The sequence below is a fragment of the Lutra lutra genome, chromosome 10 (assembly GCF_902655055.1).
Source record: "Lutra lutra chromosome 10, mLutLut1.2, whole genome shotgun sequence".
NCBI lineage: Eukaryota > Metazoa > Chordata > Mammalia > Carnivora > Mustelidae > Lutra > Lutra lutra.
In genome coordinates, this window is record NC_062287.1 from 10459977 (window position 1) to 10480492 (window position 20516).

General features: G+C 42.9%; 1 protein-coding gene across 4 annotated transcripts in view; it reads right to left on the minus strand.

Moving 5' to 3' along the window:
• USP28 (ubiquitin specific peptidase 28) overlaps nt 1–20516 on the minus strand; it is a 66783-nt gene that overhangs the window by 16890 nt on the left and 29377 nt on the right. For 2 of the 4 annotated variants that reach the window (XM_047691421.1, XM_047691419.1), the window contains exons 6-16: nt 17610–17696; nt 16756–16893; nt 15835–15908; nt 14839–14915; nt 13513–13661; nt 11516–11643; nt 8853–8948; nt 5544–5723; nt 4163–4383; nt 2940–3010; nt 1212–1440 (exon numbers count right to left, since the gene is read on the minus strand). In XM_047691421.1, the coding sequence (XP_047547377.1) occupies nt 1212–1440; nt 2940–3010; nt 4163–4383; nt 5544–5723; nt 8853–8948; nt 11516–11643; nt 13513–13661; nt 14839–14915; nt 15835–15908; nt 16756–16893; nt 17610–17696 (1450 nt within the window). Of the gene's footprint in view, nt 1–1211; nt 1441–2939; nt 3011–4162; nt 4384–5543; nt 5724–8852; nt 8949–11515; nt 11644–13512; nt 13662–14838; nt 14919–15834; nt 15909–16755; nt 16894–17609; nt 17697–20516 lie in introns of all 4 variants that reach the window. The other 2 variants (XM_047691420.1, XM_047691418.1) reach the window with 1 other exon arrangement.

The following is a 20516-nucleotide window of genomic DNA, read 5'->3' on the forward strand; positions in this document are numbered from 1 at the left end:
GAGTCAGAACCGGCTCTGGATCTTGGGTTTGCCATTTATTCCCTGGCTGTAGGACTCTGGACGCGTGGAACACCTCAGCCGGCACACAGTAGGTAATAAAAATTCCCATCCCGTCTTTTAGGGTTGTAAGTTATTAGAGAAATAAAGTTTGAAAACCTGTAGTAAGGAGGAAAAGTTCCAACATAAATGGTAATGATAATTGCTCTCAGAATTAGTAGTATTAGGAGAAGGATGAAATTGTTCAGGCAAAGCCACTCGTAAAATTTAGCTGTTCTCAAAGAGTACAAAAACCTGTGCACAAGGATATCACTAAAAAAGGAAAAAAAAAAACAAAAAAACTCGCACCAACATAAAAGTCTATCAATGGGAAGCTGGCTCAATAAATTACATACATATTCCGTGCGATGGAATTACGATGCAGCTGTTAAAAAGGAGCCAGTTCTATTTATAAAAATATAGAGATCACTAATACGCATGAAAAAGATGTAGGATAGCAGAGTAAAATATCCCATTTGGGGGGAAAAATGGGGCAAGGACACAGATCAGTAAATAAAATCTAGCATCTGCCCAGAACATTTCCTGAATACTACCTAAGAAACCGAAGAATGAACACATGCCAAGCTCCAACATGGGGAAGCAGGAACGCAAACTTATTTTTTAAAATTCTCTTTTATACTGTATTTTAAAAATGCATTATTATTTTATAGTAAATTCTAGTTTAAATTTTTTTTTTTAAGATTTTATTTATTTATTTGACAGAGAGAGAGAGAGAGATCACAAGTAGGCAGAGAGGCAGGCAGAGAGAGAAGGGGAAGCAGGCTCCCCGCCGAGCAGAGAGCCCGATGTGGGGCTTGATCCCAGGACCCTGAGATCATGACCTGAGCCGAAGGCAGAGGCTCAACCCACTGAGCCATCCAGATGCCCCATAGTTTAAATTTTTTCTTAAAAACTGTAAGAGCGGGTGCCTGGGTGGCTCAGTGGGTTAAGCCTCTGCCTTCGGCTCAGGTCATGATCTCAGGGTCCTGGGATTGAGTCCCGCATCGGGCTCTCTGCTCGGCGGGAGCCGCTTCTTCCTCTCTCTCTCTGCCTGCCTCTCTGTCTACTTGTGATCTCTCTCTGTCAAATAAATAAAATCTAAAAAAACAAAAACAAAAACAAAACTACAAGAGCATTCCCCTCTGTGAGGAGGGCTTCTACCAGGCTATTTTTACCTGCACTGAAGTGGGGTAGCTGGTCGTTTATGTACATGAGACAGTAGGCACTAACGTTCCTCAGGCCCCCGTAAGAATCTCTCTCAAGTTCTTCCCAGGAAGACTCAGTAACAGAGATGTCATTGTACTTGAGCCAGACTTGTCGGGGTTGATTATAGATATAGGCCCAGTAGTGTCCAGCATTGGCTTGCCCTTCATGAACGAGAACGGCGTGCAGGCGATAAGGCACCTATGGGGCAGAAGACACAGTCCAGAGTCAGATGAAGCAAAGTAAAGGACGTTTTAGGTCATTAAAATCCAAACTTACCATCAACCATCCGATAAGAAAACTGACTATACACGTGCTTAGTGTGGGGTTAAGGGAAACATCCTGACGATTCAATGTGAACTAACAGAAACACAGTCTTGGAATCTACCAATTATGTTTCAATTCCTGACCTACTCGATGACTCTTTAATTTCCTAAGGTCACAGATCTAAAGTCAAAGGTAACGCAGACCAATTTATCCCCCCAAGTCCAAACTCAGTTTATCTAAAAGTAGAAATCAGCATCACCACTCAGGTTGGGAAACATGTACTACACTCTCTTGGTCTATACTGAATTTCAAGCTGGCACATTTCATCACAAACCACTCATACGGTCCCTACATTTCTTCTGCCCAATGACCCATCCACCTATCTGGGGCGAGGACCCTTTTAACTCCATACTTGTTGGTTTCAGCATTTGAAAAGCATTTGTTGGGGCACCTGGGTGGCTCAGTGGATTAAGCCTCTGCCTTCAGCTCAGGTCATGATCCCAGAGTCTTGGGATCGAGCCCCGCATCGGGCTCTCTGCTCTGCAGGGAGCCTGCCTCCACCTCTCTCTCTGCCTGTCTCTCTGCCTACTTGGATCTCTGTCTGTCGAATAAATAAATAAAATCTTTAAAAAAAAAAAAAAAGCATTTGTTTTTTTCAATATGGAGAAAACAGAGCAAAGCTTTAGGTACCAAGTAGGTGCTGATGATAAGAAGGCAAATCGGCCAGATAATCAAGTTCAACCTGCTTTCAATCAGTACGTTGACAGGTTTTTCTGGTGGGGACATTTCTGAAATGATATAGAAGAGCAGAGGGAGAAAACCCAGGATTTACAGGGCATGTCCCTGCAGTGCCTCGTGAGACCTGGCAGCAGACAGGGCTCCCCACTACCTGCCGAAGCCAGTGGGCACTTGTGCGGAGGATGGCGGCATCTTTTCCCCTCCATGCCCACGACGGTATGCCCAACAAAAATTATGTGGACAGTAAGAATTTCTGCCTTAACCACATTCCCTTCTGGAGTTTTCAGGGAAACAAAGCCTGAAAGCATGCTGCTAATAAGCAAAGCATCGCCGTGGATGACAAAATTTTGGCAAGGGTGGGTACCATCTCTGGTGGGGGTTTTCCCCACCACACGACTTAAAGGACCACTTGATGAGAAATTCTTAACACTTGACAGCAAACCTTTCTACTGCATAAAAAAATAGCAGGTGGCAGAATCAAAACAAATATGTCTTAAATTTTATTGTTAGTAGAAGAGACATCCTTGTTTCGGCCTAAAAATAAACAGAAAAATACCTATTTCTGTCCTAAGTTTATTCTTTTAACTCAGGGAGGTTCCCATTCAGTCTCAGAGAAAACTACCCACTTTTCTTTCTGGTCTGCGTCCGCACATGAGGACATGGCTTGACTACCTTCCCATCAATTAGCATCCTACCTGCCGAAGGAGAGGGTCACAGTACATCTGCTCCATAGTCTGGGTAGTGCTTGCAATACAGTTCTTTAAATCTGTTAAAAAAACACACACACAAACTTAGTTAAAATGATGTCATTCCATGCCACATGGGGTGCTTCGGCCAAGCAAAGAGAACTGCTTCTCGGGGTTCTGACGATTTCAGCCTCACTTCATAACCACAAAGGACTGGAGGCCTTCCAGGCAGCTAGTGCTCTAGGTTACGAAGGCTTTTAGTTTAACCTAATTCCATTAAGGGTTTAAAAAAGTATCTCTTATAATTGGCACCAAAATTTCCCCCAAAAGAAACAGTCTCCATTTAGAAAAAAACCTTCATGGGTCATGTTGGGTGTAAAATGAATGTCCCTGAGATGGGACCTAAGAGGAGAAGGCAGAGCAAAAGGCAGGGCAAAATTTCTGTGATGAGAACGTGGGAGGAGTCTGGATTTGATGATTTAATTTGACTGATGGGATTTGACTGATCTGATTATTTTATTTATTTATTTAGCTCCCTAGATAAAAGAAAGGAAGGGAAGGAGGGAGAGTCTGAGCAACAGGACAATGAGGCCAAAAGACCTTTAAAAATAGAAGGCTGAGGGGCGCCTGGATGTCTCAGAGGGTTAAGCCTCTGCCTTGGGCTCAGGTCATGATCTTAGGGTCCTGGGATTGAGCCCCACATCGGGCTCTCTGCTCAGCAGGGAGCCTGCTTCCTCCTCTCTCTCTGCCCACCTCTCTGCCTACTTGTGGTCTCTGTCTGTCAAATAAATAAATAAAATATTTAAAAATACAAAAAACAGAAGGCTGAATAATTCCATTTTACATCGTGTACATTGCTCGAACACTCTCTGCCTCATCAGCCTCCAATAAAACCTGCTTCATACAGACAAGATTCATAAACGTGGAAATCTACGAGAGCTAAATTTTAAGTCCAGGTCAACTAAAGCCAGAGTTCACATAAGCTACAGGAACAGAAATCAGAAGGTTTAGAAAAATCCCAGCTGAAGGTGATTGTGAGTGTCTAAGAGTCCTGAGAGTTCCCAGAAATTTTGAGGAGGGTTTCTAGGAGGGATCTTTCCACAGTTGTATGATGGGAGGAACTGAAAGTCCAGAAGCCTCCCAACTCCCAAGTCGTGCCTCTCCATCATCTATGCCTAACTTCCAGCGGAAAGGGAAAGAGTCATTGTCTAACAAGCTTTAAAAGAGCCAACCTTGTATATCTTGTTCAATCTCACTCCTCCACCTCTGAAGACAGGTCTTAACAAAGTTTATCTCCTCATCTGTGACAGTCCGAGGAGCTGGCTGGGCCGGCATTTCCATGGAAGACCGGGAAGATGCAAGTGGCTTATTCACTGCCTTAGACTTAGGCAGAGAATCTTCAGGAGAAGAAAAGGTACCTTCAACATCCTGAGAAGAGCTTTCTTTACTTGAACTGAGGAAAGATAAAAATCGCATTCACATGATAATTTCCAAAATATGCCTTGGCCTCAGTGTACTTTGTAATGCTAATTGCTGTATGGAAAAGTATTGCTATAATGTAGCGCGTATTTGCGCTGAGCCAACCCACGTGTTTATATGCATCATCTCATTTAACACTAGTTGCTTCTTAGGCAGATACTATTATCATGCCCAGTTCACTAGTTACAAACCTAAGGTTTAGGTAATTAAACAACTTACCCAAGCTCACCCAGCTAGTAAATTATGGGATTTAAACCCAGATCTGTCTGAGTCTATGATTTAGGCTCTTATCACTTCTAAGAAGGGATGTGAAGGAAGAGTTCAAAGAAGACAGGACGGGACTGGCAATATTGAGGCATCACTACAGAGTCTCCGTGATGCAGAAGACTGAATAAAATACATGGAAGCAACATACGTGAAGCACGGACTCTTTCCCAGTGGGTTCTAGTGATTTTATTAGCCAGGACACATACAGCCAATCTGATCTGAACTGGAAGAGAATCAGAGGGCTCATGTGACCTGGCTTCCTGGTTCCTTGCCAAGTAAGCCCCTCTTGGCTGTCCTCTTCAACGTCTTGCCAGTTCTTGAACATGTTTTAATTGTCTACTCAGGAATAAATCTTTCCCTGAGGTTGACTTGGTGGAGCATCCTTCTCAGCAGGTGTGAGAGCGGGGGGCAATCCCTGGGTGGCAGCCAGCTTATAGCTGGTTCAAATCAAGGGACGCTTGGTGGGGCTTGAACACCACTGCAGATCATTCAAGAAGCCTCTGAAATAATCCCACCCATCCTGTGGGCAAGACAAGTGAGTGCCCTGGTGAGAATCAGGAAGACTCCCACCTCTGTGGGCGGTAAACGCTTTCCTTTAAGACCAAGAACTCATAGCCCTTGCCCTCTAATGGGGGGAATCTTTGGTCAGGTGGGAAGTTGGGGCACAGTTCAAATTACACAAAGACCCCAATGTGTACCATCTTTTTTTTTTTGCTGTTAAGATTTTATTTTTAAGTCATCTCCACACCCAACATGGGACTTGAGTTCCCAACCCTGAGATCAAGAGTGGCATGCTCCCCCGAATAAGCCAGCCAGGTGCCCCCACCCCGCACCAGGTGCACTACTTTAAACCTCTGCTCTCATTACCTTTCCTCGGATGCCAGGTCAGAAACCGGGCAGTGTGCTGACGAAAGCGGTAACATTGTGTGAGCATCGCTTTGAGACGCGGTGCCTTCCGAGGCCGGTTTTGTACTCGCAAATTCAATAACGTATTTCAGCATGTCAGGGAGCGGGAACCGAGCTGGGCCTGAGCCGTACTTCACGTACCTAGGAGGCAAAGACAATGACGCTCTACTGGCCGAGTCTGTCTGGCACCCTGCGGCTCGCTTACAGACCCTCTGCTACCGCGTGGACCCCACGCACAGGCTTACTCCCGAAGGCTATGCAGTAGGCGATGCATCCAACAGTCCATAAGGCGAGAATTCTCTACAAAAGTAAAAACTGGCAAGTCCACGGGTTTACATCTGGCAGAAAACATTTCAAATGGGCGCCTAATTGAAGTCATGTCTGTTAATGCTCTCTCTTGATAGCTTGTCACATCTAGGCTCTGGCCAGAAAAGTAAATTCTATTTCTTAAAGGAAAACAGATATATCAGCGGTAGGCAAATCTGAAAATCACGCTGGTGTACAGGTACCCAAGGGTCTATTCTTTGCTACCCTTAAGACCCCTACTTGGAAATTAAGAACAATGAGAGAAAGCTGGAAATGAAAAGTAGGTGTTCATAAAGGATAGAGTTGAAAAAAACTGGCAAATCTTTCTTTTGTAAGGTCCTTATTAGTACCCTATTATTCATGCACTCATTCAACGGCCTAGCCCAGTCACAAATTACTGAAGATTTCTTTGAGATTAGTAAATAATACATATCTTCAATATATAACCAAAATAATTAACAAATTATTTTAATACTATCCAATATTCTGTCATTACCAGTACATGTGAGACTCAGTAAAAATATGAACTTTAATGAACTCTGTAATTCACTAGAGGGGACAGCATTTAAATAATACTGGTTCACTGGCTGGGTCAGGTGAATCTTCTAATTATGGGGTTCCACTTACAAAGGGATAGGGAGGCACTTGAAAAGAAAGAAAAAAGTACAGAACTAGGAAGAAAGAAAACTGTGTCTGTATCAAAAAGGACATTATGAAATGAGAATACCAGTGGAAATAAAGTACAATGCAGTTCAAAGTCAACCACATGTTAGAGGGTAGGGAGCAAAGACACTTCATCCTCACTAATTTGAAGGAGAGGTGGAATTAGCAGCTGGCTGTCGTGGAGAGCAGTGGCCTTCCCTGAAAAGGATGCCAAATACGTCAACTCAGAGGAAACTTAGAAAACCATACTGTTCCTTAGATGTATTTTCTTGTCTTTATTTCAGCTACTATTGGCGCATCTAAGTAAACTGCCTACCTTTCAAGATCTAGTTTCTCCATGACATCTTCCTCCACATCCTACCCACCCACCGTCTCCCCCACCCCCGGTGAACTTATACAGGACAGGCCCTGAACCTCAAGTCTATACCACAGACATGGCCTTCAGAAGCACACAGGCTTGTGGAAAGAACTAATTTACACACGACTGGCCTGGACCAAAGGAAACATTTCTTACTAGAAATGCTGCATAGACACAATAGGCCATAGGATCGCATGTCATCATTTACAACCAGCCCTTTAACACTTTCATACGATACTAGTAACAAAACTTCAGGAAAAAATGTTCCTCTAAAAAACCTGGCTTCAATTTTCTGACATAATCATTGTCCTGTTCTACTGAATTAATTCCTTTAGACACACTGCTTCATGCAAGGCTACACCTGTATTCAGTTAGTAGAATCTGAACAAAAGTAGCTTTAAAAAAGATGTCTACACTATATGCAAGAAATCTCATTTTTCTATTATATCAAGGTATCCTAGAGAAGAAATGGTGAACCTTTGTTTCCTGATAAAAATAATGCATTTGCCTGGTACAAAAACTCAAATACGAAAGAGTGTAAAACAGATCATAAAAGTCACCCACTCCCATCTTGGTTCTACTACCTACTGGTATCCGCTACCAGTTTCTGTATATCCGCTACCAGGAGCAGGTCACACTTAGATAAGCAGTTTTTTTTAACTACCCAAATAAAATTATTTGAGATTTTCAAAGTTATTTTATTTATTTACTTATTTTAAAGCTTTTATTTTTAAATAATCTCTACACCCAACATGGGGCTCAAACCTACAACCCCAAGATCAAGAGTCATATGCTCTACTGGCTGAGCCAGCCAGGTGTCCCTTAAAAGTCATTTTATTTATTTATTTTTAAAGTAGTATCATACTACAGGAAATGCTCCTATACTCTATTTTAAAATTTAAAGTCAGAACACCCTGTTGGGTACTGGCAGATTGAGTTTTTCTAAGTTATAATACATCAGGTATATTTGGTTCTATAAAAACAATTACATTTTTCCAATCTTACAAGCCACCACTAACACCTTAAAAGTAAAATATAGCCGCAAGTAGAGTCCTGTAAATCACTTCCAGGACAGTATTTGAAGAATCAATCCTCAGCTTAAGTCTATATAAGATAACTAGAGAATTGATCACTGAACACCTTGGACAAGTTCTTCCCATGTGAGAGACAGGAAGCTGGAAACAGGGACCTACAGGAGCAGGGTCTACCTTGGGCTGGTAGAGAAAGTGTTGCCTCTCACAGAAACGAACAACCACACAATGGAGTGGGTAGAGGAGGGGTGGTGGTCACAGCAACACTGAAGTAGATAAAGGGGGGAAAAGCCATCGACGTTATATGGGATTTCCTTCTTAAATGCTAAATCAATGGGATCAATCTTTACTAGAAAGAAATTACATTGATTCCTCCTTAGAAAGTCATGGGGTGATTTCAGGAAACAGTCAGTGGGAAACGAATTGACAAAAAGGAAAAGATTCCTCCACGAGAGGGAGGACTCTGTCTGTGTCACAACGGTCAGCCCTTTGAGTCATTTTGCACCTGCTCCAGGTAGAACAGCACTGTTTTTGTTTTTAGCTTTCCCAGATCCTTAAGAAAATGCCTTCCCGAGACAGAGGGACTATAGTACCGTGATGGTTACCTCTCTCGTGTGTGTGAAGATGACAACGAGGGGAGTAGAAAAAGTAAAGGCTATTAACTCAGAACACTGCCAGGGACTGACCGCATGACTCTGTGTCCCACCAGCCCTTGGGACTACTGTTGACCCACGGATATTCCGGCCCTTCGTACAGACTGCTTCATGCTTAGAGAATTTTCCTTAGCTATTCTATAGAACACACTAGTTAATACTTAACATCCAAATTAATTTTTAAATTTAAGCAAATTATCTGGTTTTAACGTTCTAATCTTTGTTTCACATTTCTAAGCACAAAGGGGTTACGACTCACCTTTCCAGTTTTTGCTGTAGAACTTTTATTTCCTCCTTCAACTTTCGAATACACTTTCTCTTACTTCGAATAAGCTCTTTGCTCTTGTACATGTACCTAAGTGAAGGATAACACCACAAACACAATTTATATTTAAAAGCATTAATGGCACACAGTGCCAGCAAACAAGGGATACAAAGGGACTTCCTCAAACAGACAAAGGGCATCTATGAAAACATATAGTTAAGATCACACTTAATGGTGAAAGACAAAGCTTTTCCCCTAAGATCAGCAACAATGCAAGGATGTCCACTCTTGTCTCTTCTACTAAATGTTTTGCTAGAGGCATGGCCAGTGTAAGAAAGGAAGGAAAGGAGGGAGGAAGCAAGGAAGTGAGGGAGGGAAGGGAGAGAGAGAAAGAGGGAGGGAGGGAGGGAGGGAGGAAAGACATATAAATAGAAAAGGAAAAAGTAAAACTGCCCTTCGTTGCAGATGACATAATTGTCTACATAGAAAGGACCAAAGAATTTACAAAAATGCATCAGAATTAGTAACTGAGTTTAGTGAAGCCAAAAGATATAAAGTCAATTAAAAAAGAGAGGGGCGGGAAATTATCTACTGAATCTCTGTATACTTGTGAAGAACAAATGGAAAGCAGAATTTTTTTAGAAACCATTAGAAGATCTAAAGAATGACTTATTTCAGTAAAAATTTCCTCAGACATATGCAAGACCTATATACTAAAAATTACAAAACAATGTTGAGAGAAATTAATGATTTAAATAAATGGAGCTATACCACGTTCATGGATTAAATAATTCAAAATAGTTTCCCCAAATTGATCTAGAGATTTAACATAATGCCAATCAAAATCCCAACAGTTACTAGGTAGTTAACTGACAAGCTAATTCTAATATTTACTAGAAATGCAAAGGATCAAATAGCCAAAATAATTTTGGAGAAAAAAAAATTATAGGACTTAACATGATCTGATGCCAAGATTTACAATAAAGCCACAGTAATCAAGACAATGTGTCACTCACAGGTTTAAGATTAGACAATAGATAAAATAGAGACTTCAGATAGACCCACAACTACATGCTCAATTAATTTTTGACAAAAGTACCAAGGTAATTGAATGGGGGAAAGTATACCTGGACATCCACATGCCTCCTTGCCCTCCCCTACAAAAAAACAAAAACAAAAACAAAAGCCCTCATCTCATACTATATATATAAAAATAAACCCTAGTGGGTCATAGATATGAATATGTAAGAGTTAAAATTACATAATTTCTAGAAGAAAAAATGGAAGAAATCTTCGTGGCCTTGGGTTGGCAAAGATCTCTTAGAATATAAAAACACAAACTGCAAAAGAGAAATTGATACATTAGACTTTATCAAAGCTAAAAACCTGTTGTCTCCTAGACACTGGTAAGAAAATGGAAGAGACAGCACAGATGGGGACTATGTGGTTCTGTATCCAAAACATTATCAAAGAACTCACTCTTTACAACCCAGGATGAACACAATCAACCCAATTAAAAAATGGGCAGGAGATCTGAAAAGACACTTCACCGAAGAAAATATCCAAATGACCATTAATTAAGCACCGAAAAGAAGCTCAACATCGACAGTTACCGGGGAGATACGTGTCCAAAGAAAAATACAATATTCCTACAAACCCACGAGAATGTTAAAATTTAAGACTGATGATTCCAATTATGGGCAGATTTGGAGCAAATGGAACTCTAATACACCACTGGCGAGAAAGCACAATCACACAGCCACTTTAGAAAGCCGTCTGGAAATTTCTTATACAATTAAACATACACCTTTCATACAACCCAGCAATCTCACTGCTTTTACCCAGAAGCACTAAAACCACACCAAGACTTTATTCACAATAGCCTAAAACCGGATACGTCTGAAATGTCTGTCGACTGGCGAATGGGAAGACATTGGAGTATCACTGCAGTGAAATACGACTCAGTATGGATGAATTCCCAACACACTGTCCTCAGTGTGAGAAGACAACCACAACGGAGTGTGTTCCGAATACTAACACCACTATTGTGACATTCTAGAAATGGCAAAAGTACAGGGCCAGGAAACAAGTCAGCTGGTTGCTAGGGCCGAGGGTGGGGGAAAGAGACTGACTGCAAGGGGCACGCGGGAACCTTCTGGAGGACGGAAATTCGCTACATCTAACTGTGCTGGTGGTTACTTGACTACAGACGTTGGCCAAAACTCATTGGCTCTACGCCGAAAGAATGGTAATATTGTTTTGTGTGTAAACTATACATCAATAAACCAGACTTTAAAAACATTAGAATCCTATGAAGTCTGTCTAGGAATTTTTTTTTTTTAGGAATACAAACACTATTGAGATTGGAAAGAAATGCCCTGCGGCTGCTCCACACTCTGCCTCTCCCCAGAATGAGCAGGCTGTCCCCGGAAGCCCAGCTACTCAAGTTGTCCCGAGACGACACACATCCCCCGCATCACCCTGACGGCGTCTCCGAAATGCCAACTCCTGGGCCCCAACCTAGAGCCAGAGAATCCAGTGACTCCACATCTGCATATCATCGAGACCCCTAGGCGATTCCTACGCACACTACACTTGGTAAATGCTCCCTTCTCCCTCTGTCATACACCAGGAAGACACTCAACCACAGAACTCACCTGTCCATGTAAATGATCTGAGGAAATTCCAGCTTATTGTGAATTTTCTCTGGCTGGCCGAGGGACTGATTGAACTCGAATCTTGAGAGTTCGAAGGTCAACACTGGAGGTAGCTTTGTAAACCAACGCTATGTCAGAAGCAGAAATGCCAAAGAAAGAAGTTAATTAGGAAACCACAAAAGCCGGATTTAAAACATCCCTCATTAAACTTTCTTCTTCTGGCACAGAATTTATATTCAAATCAAATTCACCCTAGAGGTTTTTTTTGTTGTTGTTGTTGTTTTTAATCCCAAATACTAAGATGACCACTTAGCCTTGTGCCCTCTCAGAGAATGTGGTGAAACTTTCGTCAAGACTCCAAATTTATAAGCCAGTCAACAACATTTTACTCGACTATCATCCTCAGAAATACCCATCCTTAAGTAGGTGAGCTGCGCCAAGAATCCTCACTGCTTACCAAGTCATTAGAAGTCAAAAGAGGGTCAAAACCTGAAGAGAATGGGCAGCCTGACCAAGGAGTCAGAAATTATGACCCAAGCAGCAGCATAGAACTAAGGAGCCAATTATCTCCATGAATCAGCGCAGGAGATGTGTGTGTGTGTGCGTGTGTGTGTGTGTATACTATTTATTTACAGTATATTAACTGTAATTTGAATTCCCTTTCTTTCTAAAATAAGAAACTTGAAAGAGCCTCATGATTATGAGTGCTCAAGTTTATGAGAAAATCTCTGAATTCTAAGACTTTATAGATATCTCACAAGGGACCCAATCAAAGCAACCTGGGATGTTACCTTAAGCTTCAAGAAAAGAAAGCAATGACTTATTAAAAAAAAAAAAAAAATCTCAGCTGTTCCTGATCACAGATAAGGAAGAGCTAAATCAGGAGAGGCATTTCTGTTCAATTCACCTGTATGCCAGCAGGTCTGTAAGAACAGCTTTAAGACGTTCCCTTTACCAAAGGTGCAGGTGGCTGAGTTCTCTTTCCTTTGTTGGCATGAGATGAATCCAGAAAGCCTGTCCAGCTACCTCAGGGTAAATCTAAATAAGCATAATGATTTTCTTTTCCTTTTTTTTTCTTTTTTTAAAATAGTGTTCCCATTCTTGAATAAAGGTTTCCAGAGGTCTAGGTAGCTGGTGAACACCCCCTCTCTTTCATAAGAGCGTGCATCAGCTGTGCACAGACGGGACAGAGGCTGTGGCTCCCATCCAGGAGTCAGCACTGGCCTCAAAAAGCTAAGGAGGCAGCAGCTCTGTCCCAATGCCCACGCTGCCCTACAGCTCCCACCCTTCCACACGGCTCATGTCAGGCTCCCGATTTAAAAAAAAAAAAGCTCTGCTTTCTCCGATAATAGTTACTCAATTGGACTCACATAAGCCCACGGTTTTGTTTCAAAATATACAATGAAAGGAGAACAAGCCAAGCTGTGTGGTATTGGCAGTTATGCTCCAAATTCACTAATTCTTAATCCAACTGGAATTCTGAGGCATTAATTACCCTTGCTCTCCCACCAACTGCCCCCTTTCTTTCCAACCCCCCAAAATCAATGAACGTTAAATTTGAAAAATTTTAAAAGCAAAGGCAGAATTTACTATGAAGAACAGTAAATATTATAATAGGGAAAATATTCTAAATGGCATACCATAGGAGTTAATCACTGTACTTTTACCCTCCGAAAATATGGAGGCAGTGGGCTCTCCCTACTGGTACAGGTAGGCTTCAACAGAAAAAGAGAAACTTGATCATACTTAAAACATCAGAAGCAGCATACAACCTTTATATGATTAACTCAAATTCAATACTTTCAGCAAAGAATTTATTTATCAAACACTAAGACTGACTAACTCATATCAACTCATGAGAGACCTTCAGACTACTAGTTCGACATCTGTTAAGTGTAAAGTTATTTACTATCAGATGGGAAGACAGTTTGCCAAAAAGCTCGGTCCTACTTAACTGGTTTTGTCACTGGCACAGCAAATAAAAATATCCAACTTACCTCTTGCCCATACTTCACTGAATGATCGGAAGGAAGCAGCTCAATGTCACCCTCCACCATGGCCCCTTCCAAACATTCGTCTAAGTTGCGATAACCATTTACCTGAAGGGGATACTGGCCGAAGGTCTCATTGTTACAAAAGGGCTTTCCTAGGCAAAGAAACAGATGGCTTTTTTAAAGACCTCACTAGTATTATCTGAAGCCTTTTTTTCTGGCATCACAGAGGCAGGGTTTTCCTAGTTCGGCAACTTGCTGAGAACCATTAGAAGTTACTTAAGCCTGTTAGGGCCGCTTCCAACAAACCAGTGGATCCAGGCACTAATCGTGAGCTACTGCTACTGTCACAGGAAGGAAGACAAGCAGATACGACGTGCCTCCTCATCAAAGACTACGCCACCTCTTGTCAATGTCTTGCCGAGAAAAGCCCTACCTGAATCTGGTCAAACTCTAGATCCAACTACCAATTTATAAAAAGAGGAGTAGAGAGGAACGTGAAATCATGGATGTGCAAGTAGCGAAATTTCAGACTGTGGGGAATCGCAGAGAACCAACCACCTGGTTTCTTAAAAAATACATTCCAAGGCAAAAAGAGATTGGGGGGATAGTGTACAGATTTTGATAGGAAACTTAAAAGACGTATCAATGAAATGACCCACATTTGGGTCCTGATTAAAACAAACTGTAAAAAATAAACACATCACCCACCCCTCCAACATATAAAATTATAAAACAACTTGGAAATCTGGACACTGACTGGATATCTGATATTAAATGCTACTTTTCCGGAGTGAATAGTGGTGTTGCATTGTTTTACAGAGAATATCGGAAGGGTAAGAGAAGAAAGGAGTTAGGGAATGTCTGGCCATGAACTAAAGGTGGCTGAGTTCATGGGAATTTTTAGATTGCTCTATCTAGATGATAAAAAATTCTCCATAGTGAAGAAAAATTAAAATTACACAACCAACACGGAGCTTAGTTAAGCCTCTAGAGCAGAGAAATATTTTTGGCAGTCTGACTCAACAAAACCTTTTGAGATCGGAAACAACACAGAGAAAACTGACATTAATACTAGACGTTAATGGTACATTTGGGCTGTGTGAGTATTATACAACTATACAATTTCATCTGACAACTCTGAGGGAAACACTGTGCCCATTTTACAGACGAGGAGACTGAGGATCCAGGCACTCTCACAGTTTGTCAGGGTTACACACGTATTTAAGAGGTGGAATCAATATTCAGGCCTGGAAATGCCTGACTTGAAAGCCTTTTTCGACTAATACAGATATGGTCACGACTCTAGAACTAACAGAGCGAAGAATTTACCTTCACGAACCCCTTCAGTGAGGAAAGTACCGTAGAAAAGCTGCACCATTGGATTTTCAGATTTGTTCCTGGGATTGCTGCTTTTAAAAAAAAGGAAACAGTTCTCTATCATTTGGATCAGATAAGCACCACACTAAGGCTAACCATCATTCAAAAGCAAAAATAGGACATTTTCATCGACCTCCAAAGAGCCGGGCATAGTCCAAAATTAGTCACGGGTTGGTTCAGTTTAAATACTAATTGAGCAAATATACGGGCATGATCCCTGGCTGTGAGGAGCTGAGGGAGAGTCCTACATGCCGGAAAATACATGTATCTATATAAAATCAATATATACATCTCTAGCCAATGACAGATGTATACAGATTCTAGAATAGGACAAAAGCAAGAATCAACCCTCTTGTGCAGTTTTGCAAATAAACACATAAGTTTCCCTGTGGCACAACAGAAATGGACAGGCCCACCTTAAATGAAGTGTTACTATGTTACTATGTGAGATGCTCCGTGCAAAGCTATCCTACCGTGCAAAGCTATCCTATGATACACATATTTCTTTTACTTGGAGTAAAAACAATTTAGAAAATTCCTTAGCATCTGTATTCAAAAGGGGATACTTGTATTCTTTGCCCTGAATTTCACTTCTGAAATTCATTTCAGTGACTGCAATGACTAAATTTTATTTCCCACGTTCGCATCTAGGATTGATTTGACCTTTTAATATGTTCTGTAGCATAGGCGATGTCTTAACAAAATTCAGAGTTATGGCCCGACTTTCGGTCAAAGGTGGCAGACTGAGACTGAGAGGATTACTTACATCTTCAGAGAGGAAAACCAAAAGCAAGGAGGATACAAAATGACAAGTTTCTGAGTGGTTACCCCAGGAAGTTTGGCAAAAACCAGCAATTTCTACTGGAGAAGAGTAACTCCCCTCCCATCCTAGTTCTTGCTGGACCACTGTGAGTAGGAAGGTGGGACAAACAAATCCTCAACACTCACTTAACATTCACAGCTAGCTGGAATGCGTCCTCTAGCCAATCCAGGAGCTTGTGTGTGAATTCACTCACATCTTGCTACAAGAGAGGCACAAATTGCATAAGAGTTAGACCCAACACTACACTTAGGGAAATGAAAATCTGCCCTTAACCCGCCAATGATTAAGATCATAGGACTATGGGAGGATTTCTTTATTAAGGACAAAGAACAGAAAGAGACAAGAAACCCTGGAACCCAGCCACTGCAGAGACAGAGGGCAGGGGCTGACCAGCTTGTGGCTAGGAGGGAATTGGAAAACCACCACTTGAGCCACATCTATTTGTAACAAACCAACAAACAGAATCTTCCAGGTAGGCCTTAAAAATAGGAAAAAAAAGAAAAGAAAAGAAAAGACTAAAAAGGTCCACAGAACAGACTCTAATCCTCTAAAACAATCTGAGACTTAATGGAGAAAAGAAACTTTTATGAAATGTTCTGAGAATTTAGAAGAACTTAGGACCTTTAGAAAACAAAGGGAAAACTTAATTTTATGAAGCAGGTGTTCGTCTGCTGGAGACAGCTTTGTTTTTTTAACAGAAGTAAGGAAAGGAAAGTACTACTGTCCAGGAGAGAAAGACTGTTCAGAAAAGCTGCTCAACTTAGGTTTAGACAATATTAAAAATAAGATTTTTATCTGGGCCATCCCAAGGCAGAGGTGCAGACAGAGGGCTTTCCTTTTGTCAGTGACCCTTTGCTAGGATTCCCAGAGGTATTTTCAACCTCCTCTCTACTCCGACAGCCCCTGTGTACTTCTCGTCCTGCGTAGTCATGCTCAGAGCCTCTTACACAGCTGACCTGAAGCCACGTCACAGGAATAGCCACAAGGCATGACTTCAAACATCACAGAATTGGGAGGAAAACATGAGCATAACGGGCTTCTCGTACCTGCTGTTCCTCAGGTGATCGGAATGCTCCTTTTAAGAGATCCAGGGCTGCTGAAGGGTCTACAAATTTGCGATTTGATCCCATCATCAGAGCAAACAAATACTGAAGCTCTTGCATAAAAACGATATTTCTCTTTTCCTGCAGAGACAACAATGTGTGCCCTTACAACCCCTCATTCAGAAAATTAGAACACATGAAAGAGAAAAGTTGTCAGTGATCCCTCCCTAATTTATATTTACCTAGATCTAGATCAGTGAGGACTCAAACCATCTTACATGTCCTCTGACGAGGTCTGTGTAGGGGATTACCTTCGACTGAAGACTATCTATGTGGAAGCCAGGAAGGGAATATTGTAGGAAAAGCAAAAATGTTTACCTTCTGAAGCTGCCGCCCTCCCTCCTGCTAGGAAATGCACCCCCAAGGTGAAATTCTGGCAAGAGTTAAGAGTGCTGGCAGGAGGCCACGTCCTTGGGTGAGAGCTGACCACAGAACCTTCTAGAAGGTCCAGGCCTCCAGCATCAGGTCACCCATTCTGCATCACTCGGCCTGAGTGGCTGAGGAAAAGCACTGCAGGATGCCACACACACTTTCTGTGATTCAGAATTTCTGAATCTCCCACCCAGAGGCAAAAAAGTGAAGACTATCAGGATGACACTCCACCGAACTGTTTTTCTAATTTTGTTCCTACTTAACTTTGCATTTTTGCAAACCCGTTTCATGTGACAAAGAAGGAAAAATCCATTTGAAAATGAAAACAAATCCTAGCGCAAGCCAAAGGACATCACAGCTATCACCTCTGTCCACAATTTAAAAGCCTTTGGGATGAGAGGGAGGACTTCTCCACACCAACTTACAGTGTGACTCGGACAGTTTTCAAGCACATTCTGTGGCAGACTATAGCTGAGGACGAGTCTTCGAAATTCAGGCAGTTGAAAGAGAGACTGAAAGAAAGAAAGAGATTTGTAGCCTTTCTTCCCAAATAACTGTAGCGGAAAAGTATTTCTTTTACTTGAAAGTGTAGGCGACTGTCCCCTGCTATTTCTCCCTCTATCCTGTCTGAGGGAATGATAGCTATGGTACAAACTGAGCTGACGGAATATTGGTTCTTTTAGGAAAACCCAAAAACATCATGAATGACGAGAGGGATGAATTAAATAAGGTATGGTACGTGTACGTGATATACCATTATGTACCCATTAAAACAGTGGAAAAAAAAGTTTTCATAAAATGAACTATTACACAGCACTGAAAGGGACTGCCTGAGAGCTACAGGATCAACACGGAGAAATCTCAAAGCTATATACTGTGTGGAAGAAAGTCCCAGAAAAATAAAGTATTAAAATGTTTATAGTAAGTTTAATTATATACAAAACAACATGGCATTTGGTCTGGGATACACGCAGGTGCGGTTTTACCTGTGGGGAAGGGAGGCTATGACTGGGATGGGCACAGCAGGGACTGGGCAGCCACGGGAGCTGTACCATTTCTTTCTAAAGCTGGGCAGTGAGTACAGTAACGTGGGCTATTCTCCACTCACTGTCCCAAGAACTGCTTTAAAAAAAAAAAATTTAACAGCAGGAATCTTTGGCTTACTTGTAAATTATACACAAATCTACCATGAATATCTTCGGAAGGTTAATGTTTTTAAAAATCCCTTATATATGAATATAGTTCCTTATCCTGACACACTCCTCAGAGGAAACCCCTCAGGAAAGACCCCGATGGAAAACTCTAGAGGCAACATCCTGGGTAGACAACAGGCCTCCAGTTTCGCTCCCACTCTCCCGACCCGACTGGGATGCCACCAACGGGGTAAGCACACAATCGGGCAGTGCCTTTAAAGCGGGTCCTGCTGTTCCACCAACGTTCTCTCTGTAGCCACGGTGGGACTGCTTGCTCTCTTTTCAACCCGTCCTTTTCTTTTTTTTTTTCTTAAAGATTTTACTTATTTACTTGACAGACAGAGATCACGTGTAGGCAGAGAGGCAGGCAGAGAAAGAGGAGGAAGCAGGCTCCCCGCTGAGCAGAGAGCCTGATGCAGGGCTCAATCCCAGGACCCTGAGATCATGAGCTGAGCTGAAGGCAGAGGCTTTAACCCACTGAGCCACCCAGACGTCCCAACCCATTCTCTTCTCTTTCTACCCCACCTGTCCCCTCCTGTGGCGTCACTCCCGCTCTGCTGACTATGCCCTCACACGTCCCAGAAATTCTCTGCCACGAGAATACTGGCTCTCCACGTGCAGGTCACTCCACCCTACACCCTCTCCTTCGCCCAAACCAGGCTTTCCCCAAAGACACCGCCATTCTTAAAAGCCCCCGATGTGTGAGCTGATGACATTTCCCCACCCAGCACCCCTGCGGCCCTCCAGCGTCTGTTGCTTCTCCGTTATCACTTCATTACATCCTCCTTCAGTCACCAAACTTTAGAACTCCGGAAGAATCTTTGAATCCTTCCTCTTCCATAACTATTCACATCCAGCGGGGAAGAGGTCCCTTGGACTCTGCCTCCGGGGGTCTCCTTAGAACCACCTCCTCCCTCCCGTCCCTGTCAAGGGCCCTTCTCGGTCTCCCCTCACTGCTCCCCTGGGCCACTGCTCACTCGTGTCACTGCTCAGCCTCTCTCTGCCTCCAGGGCCTGCCCTGTACCACTTCACCTGCCACACGGGTTCCTCTGTCTTCCTGAAAGGACTGAAATAAAGCTCCTGATTCACGGACACCTGCCCCAGGACAACGGCTCTTCTTCCTCTCCCAGGTCCTGTCCACACCCGACCCAATAGGACATCCTGTTAGCTCTGCTCTCTGAATAAATCAAGAACCCGACCTCTTCGCCACTTCCATGGCTTCTAGCCAGGTCCAGGCCACTGTCACCTGTCCCGTCCCATGGACAACTGCAGCAGCTCCCTGTAGAGTTCACGCCACCTGCCCCTCACCACTCCCATTCTGTTCTCCTCACAGCAGCCACGGCGAGCCTGTTAAGATCTGGCTCAGAGTTCATCATCCTTCTGCTCTGAACCCACAGTGACTCCCTAGCCTCACCTCCAATGACTCCCCCTCTGCTCCTAGTGTCCTGGACGTCCCAGGGAGCACACCAAGCCCACTCCTACCTTGGGGCCCTTGCTCTGGGCTTTTCCCTCCCTGGAATGTTCTCCCTAGAAACCGCCTGGCTCACGCCTCCACCTCACACATATCTGGCTCCTGCTCCAACCTCATCCCTGGGGCCAGAAGGCCTTACCTACCAATATAGTCTGTACTGCACCCTGCTCCACTCTTTCCCACGGCAATTCTGTGTGCCCTGCCCTGGTCTTTTCCTATCAACTGATCACAAGCTAACACATCTCATCAATTTGGCCACTGAAGTAGTTACTTTCGCAGTACACTCTCCTGCCTCACAAAAACTGAAGTTCCATGAGGGCAAGGCCCCATCTGGGTTCTATTCATTCCCTTATCTCAGGGGCCTAGAACGGGGCTGGACACACAGTGGGTGTTCCGCTAATGTTTGCTGAGGGAACACAAGCACTTCCGCCCAGCCCGGGGACTCCCGGGCTTTGCAAGCATCAATCTCTAGTACCACAGTCCTCCATTCCATCTCCACACCCACACCTGAGGTCACACCCAGGATAGGTCGATTCCTGAGACACAGCCAACTCTCAGGCCACAAATTCAGAAAATCCTGCTCTTGAACCATGACCTGTCTTCCGGCGTTTCTGATCCAAGTCCCCCTCAGGACATCTGTTCTTTGACTCCACCAAGGACCCAAGCAA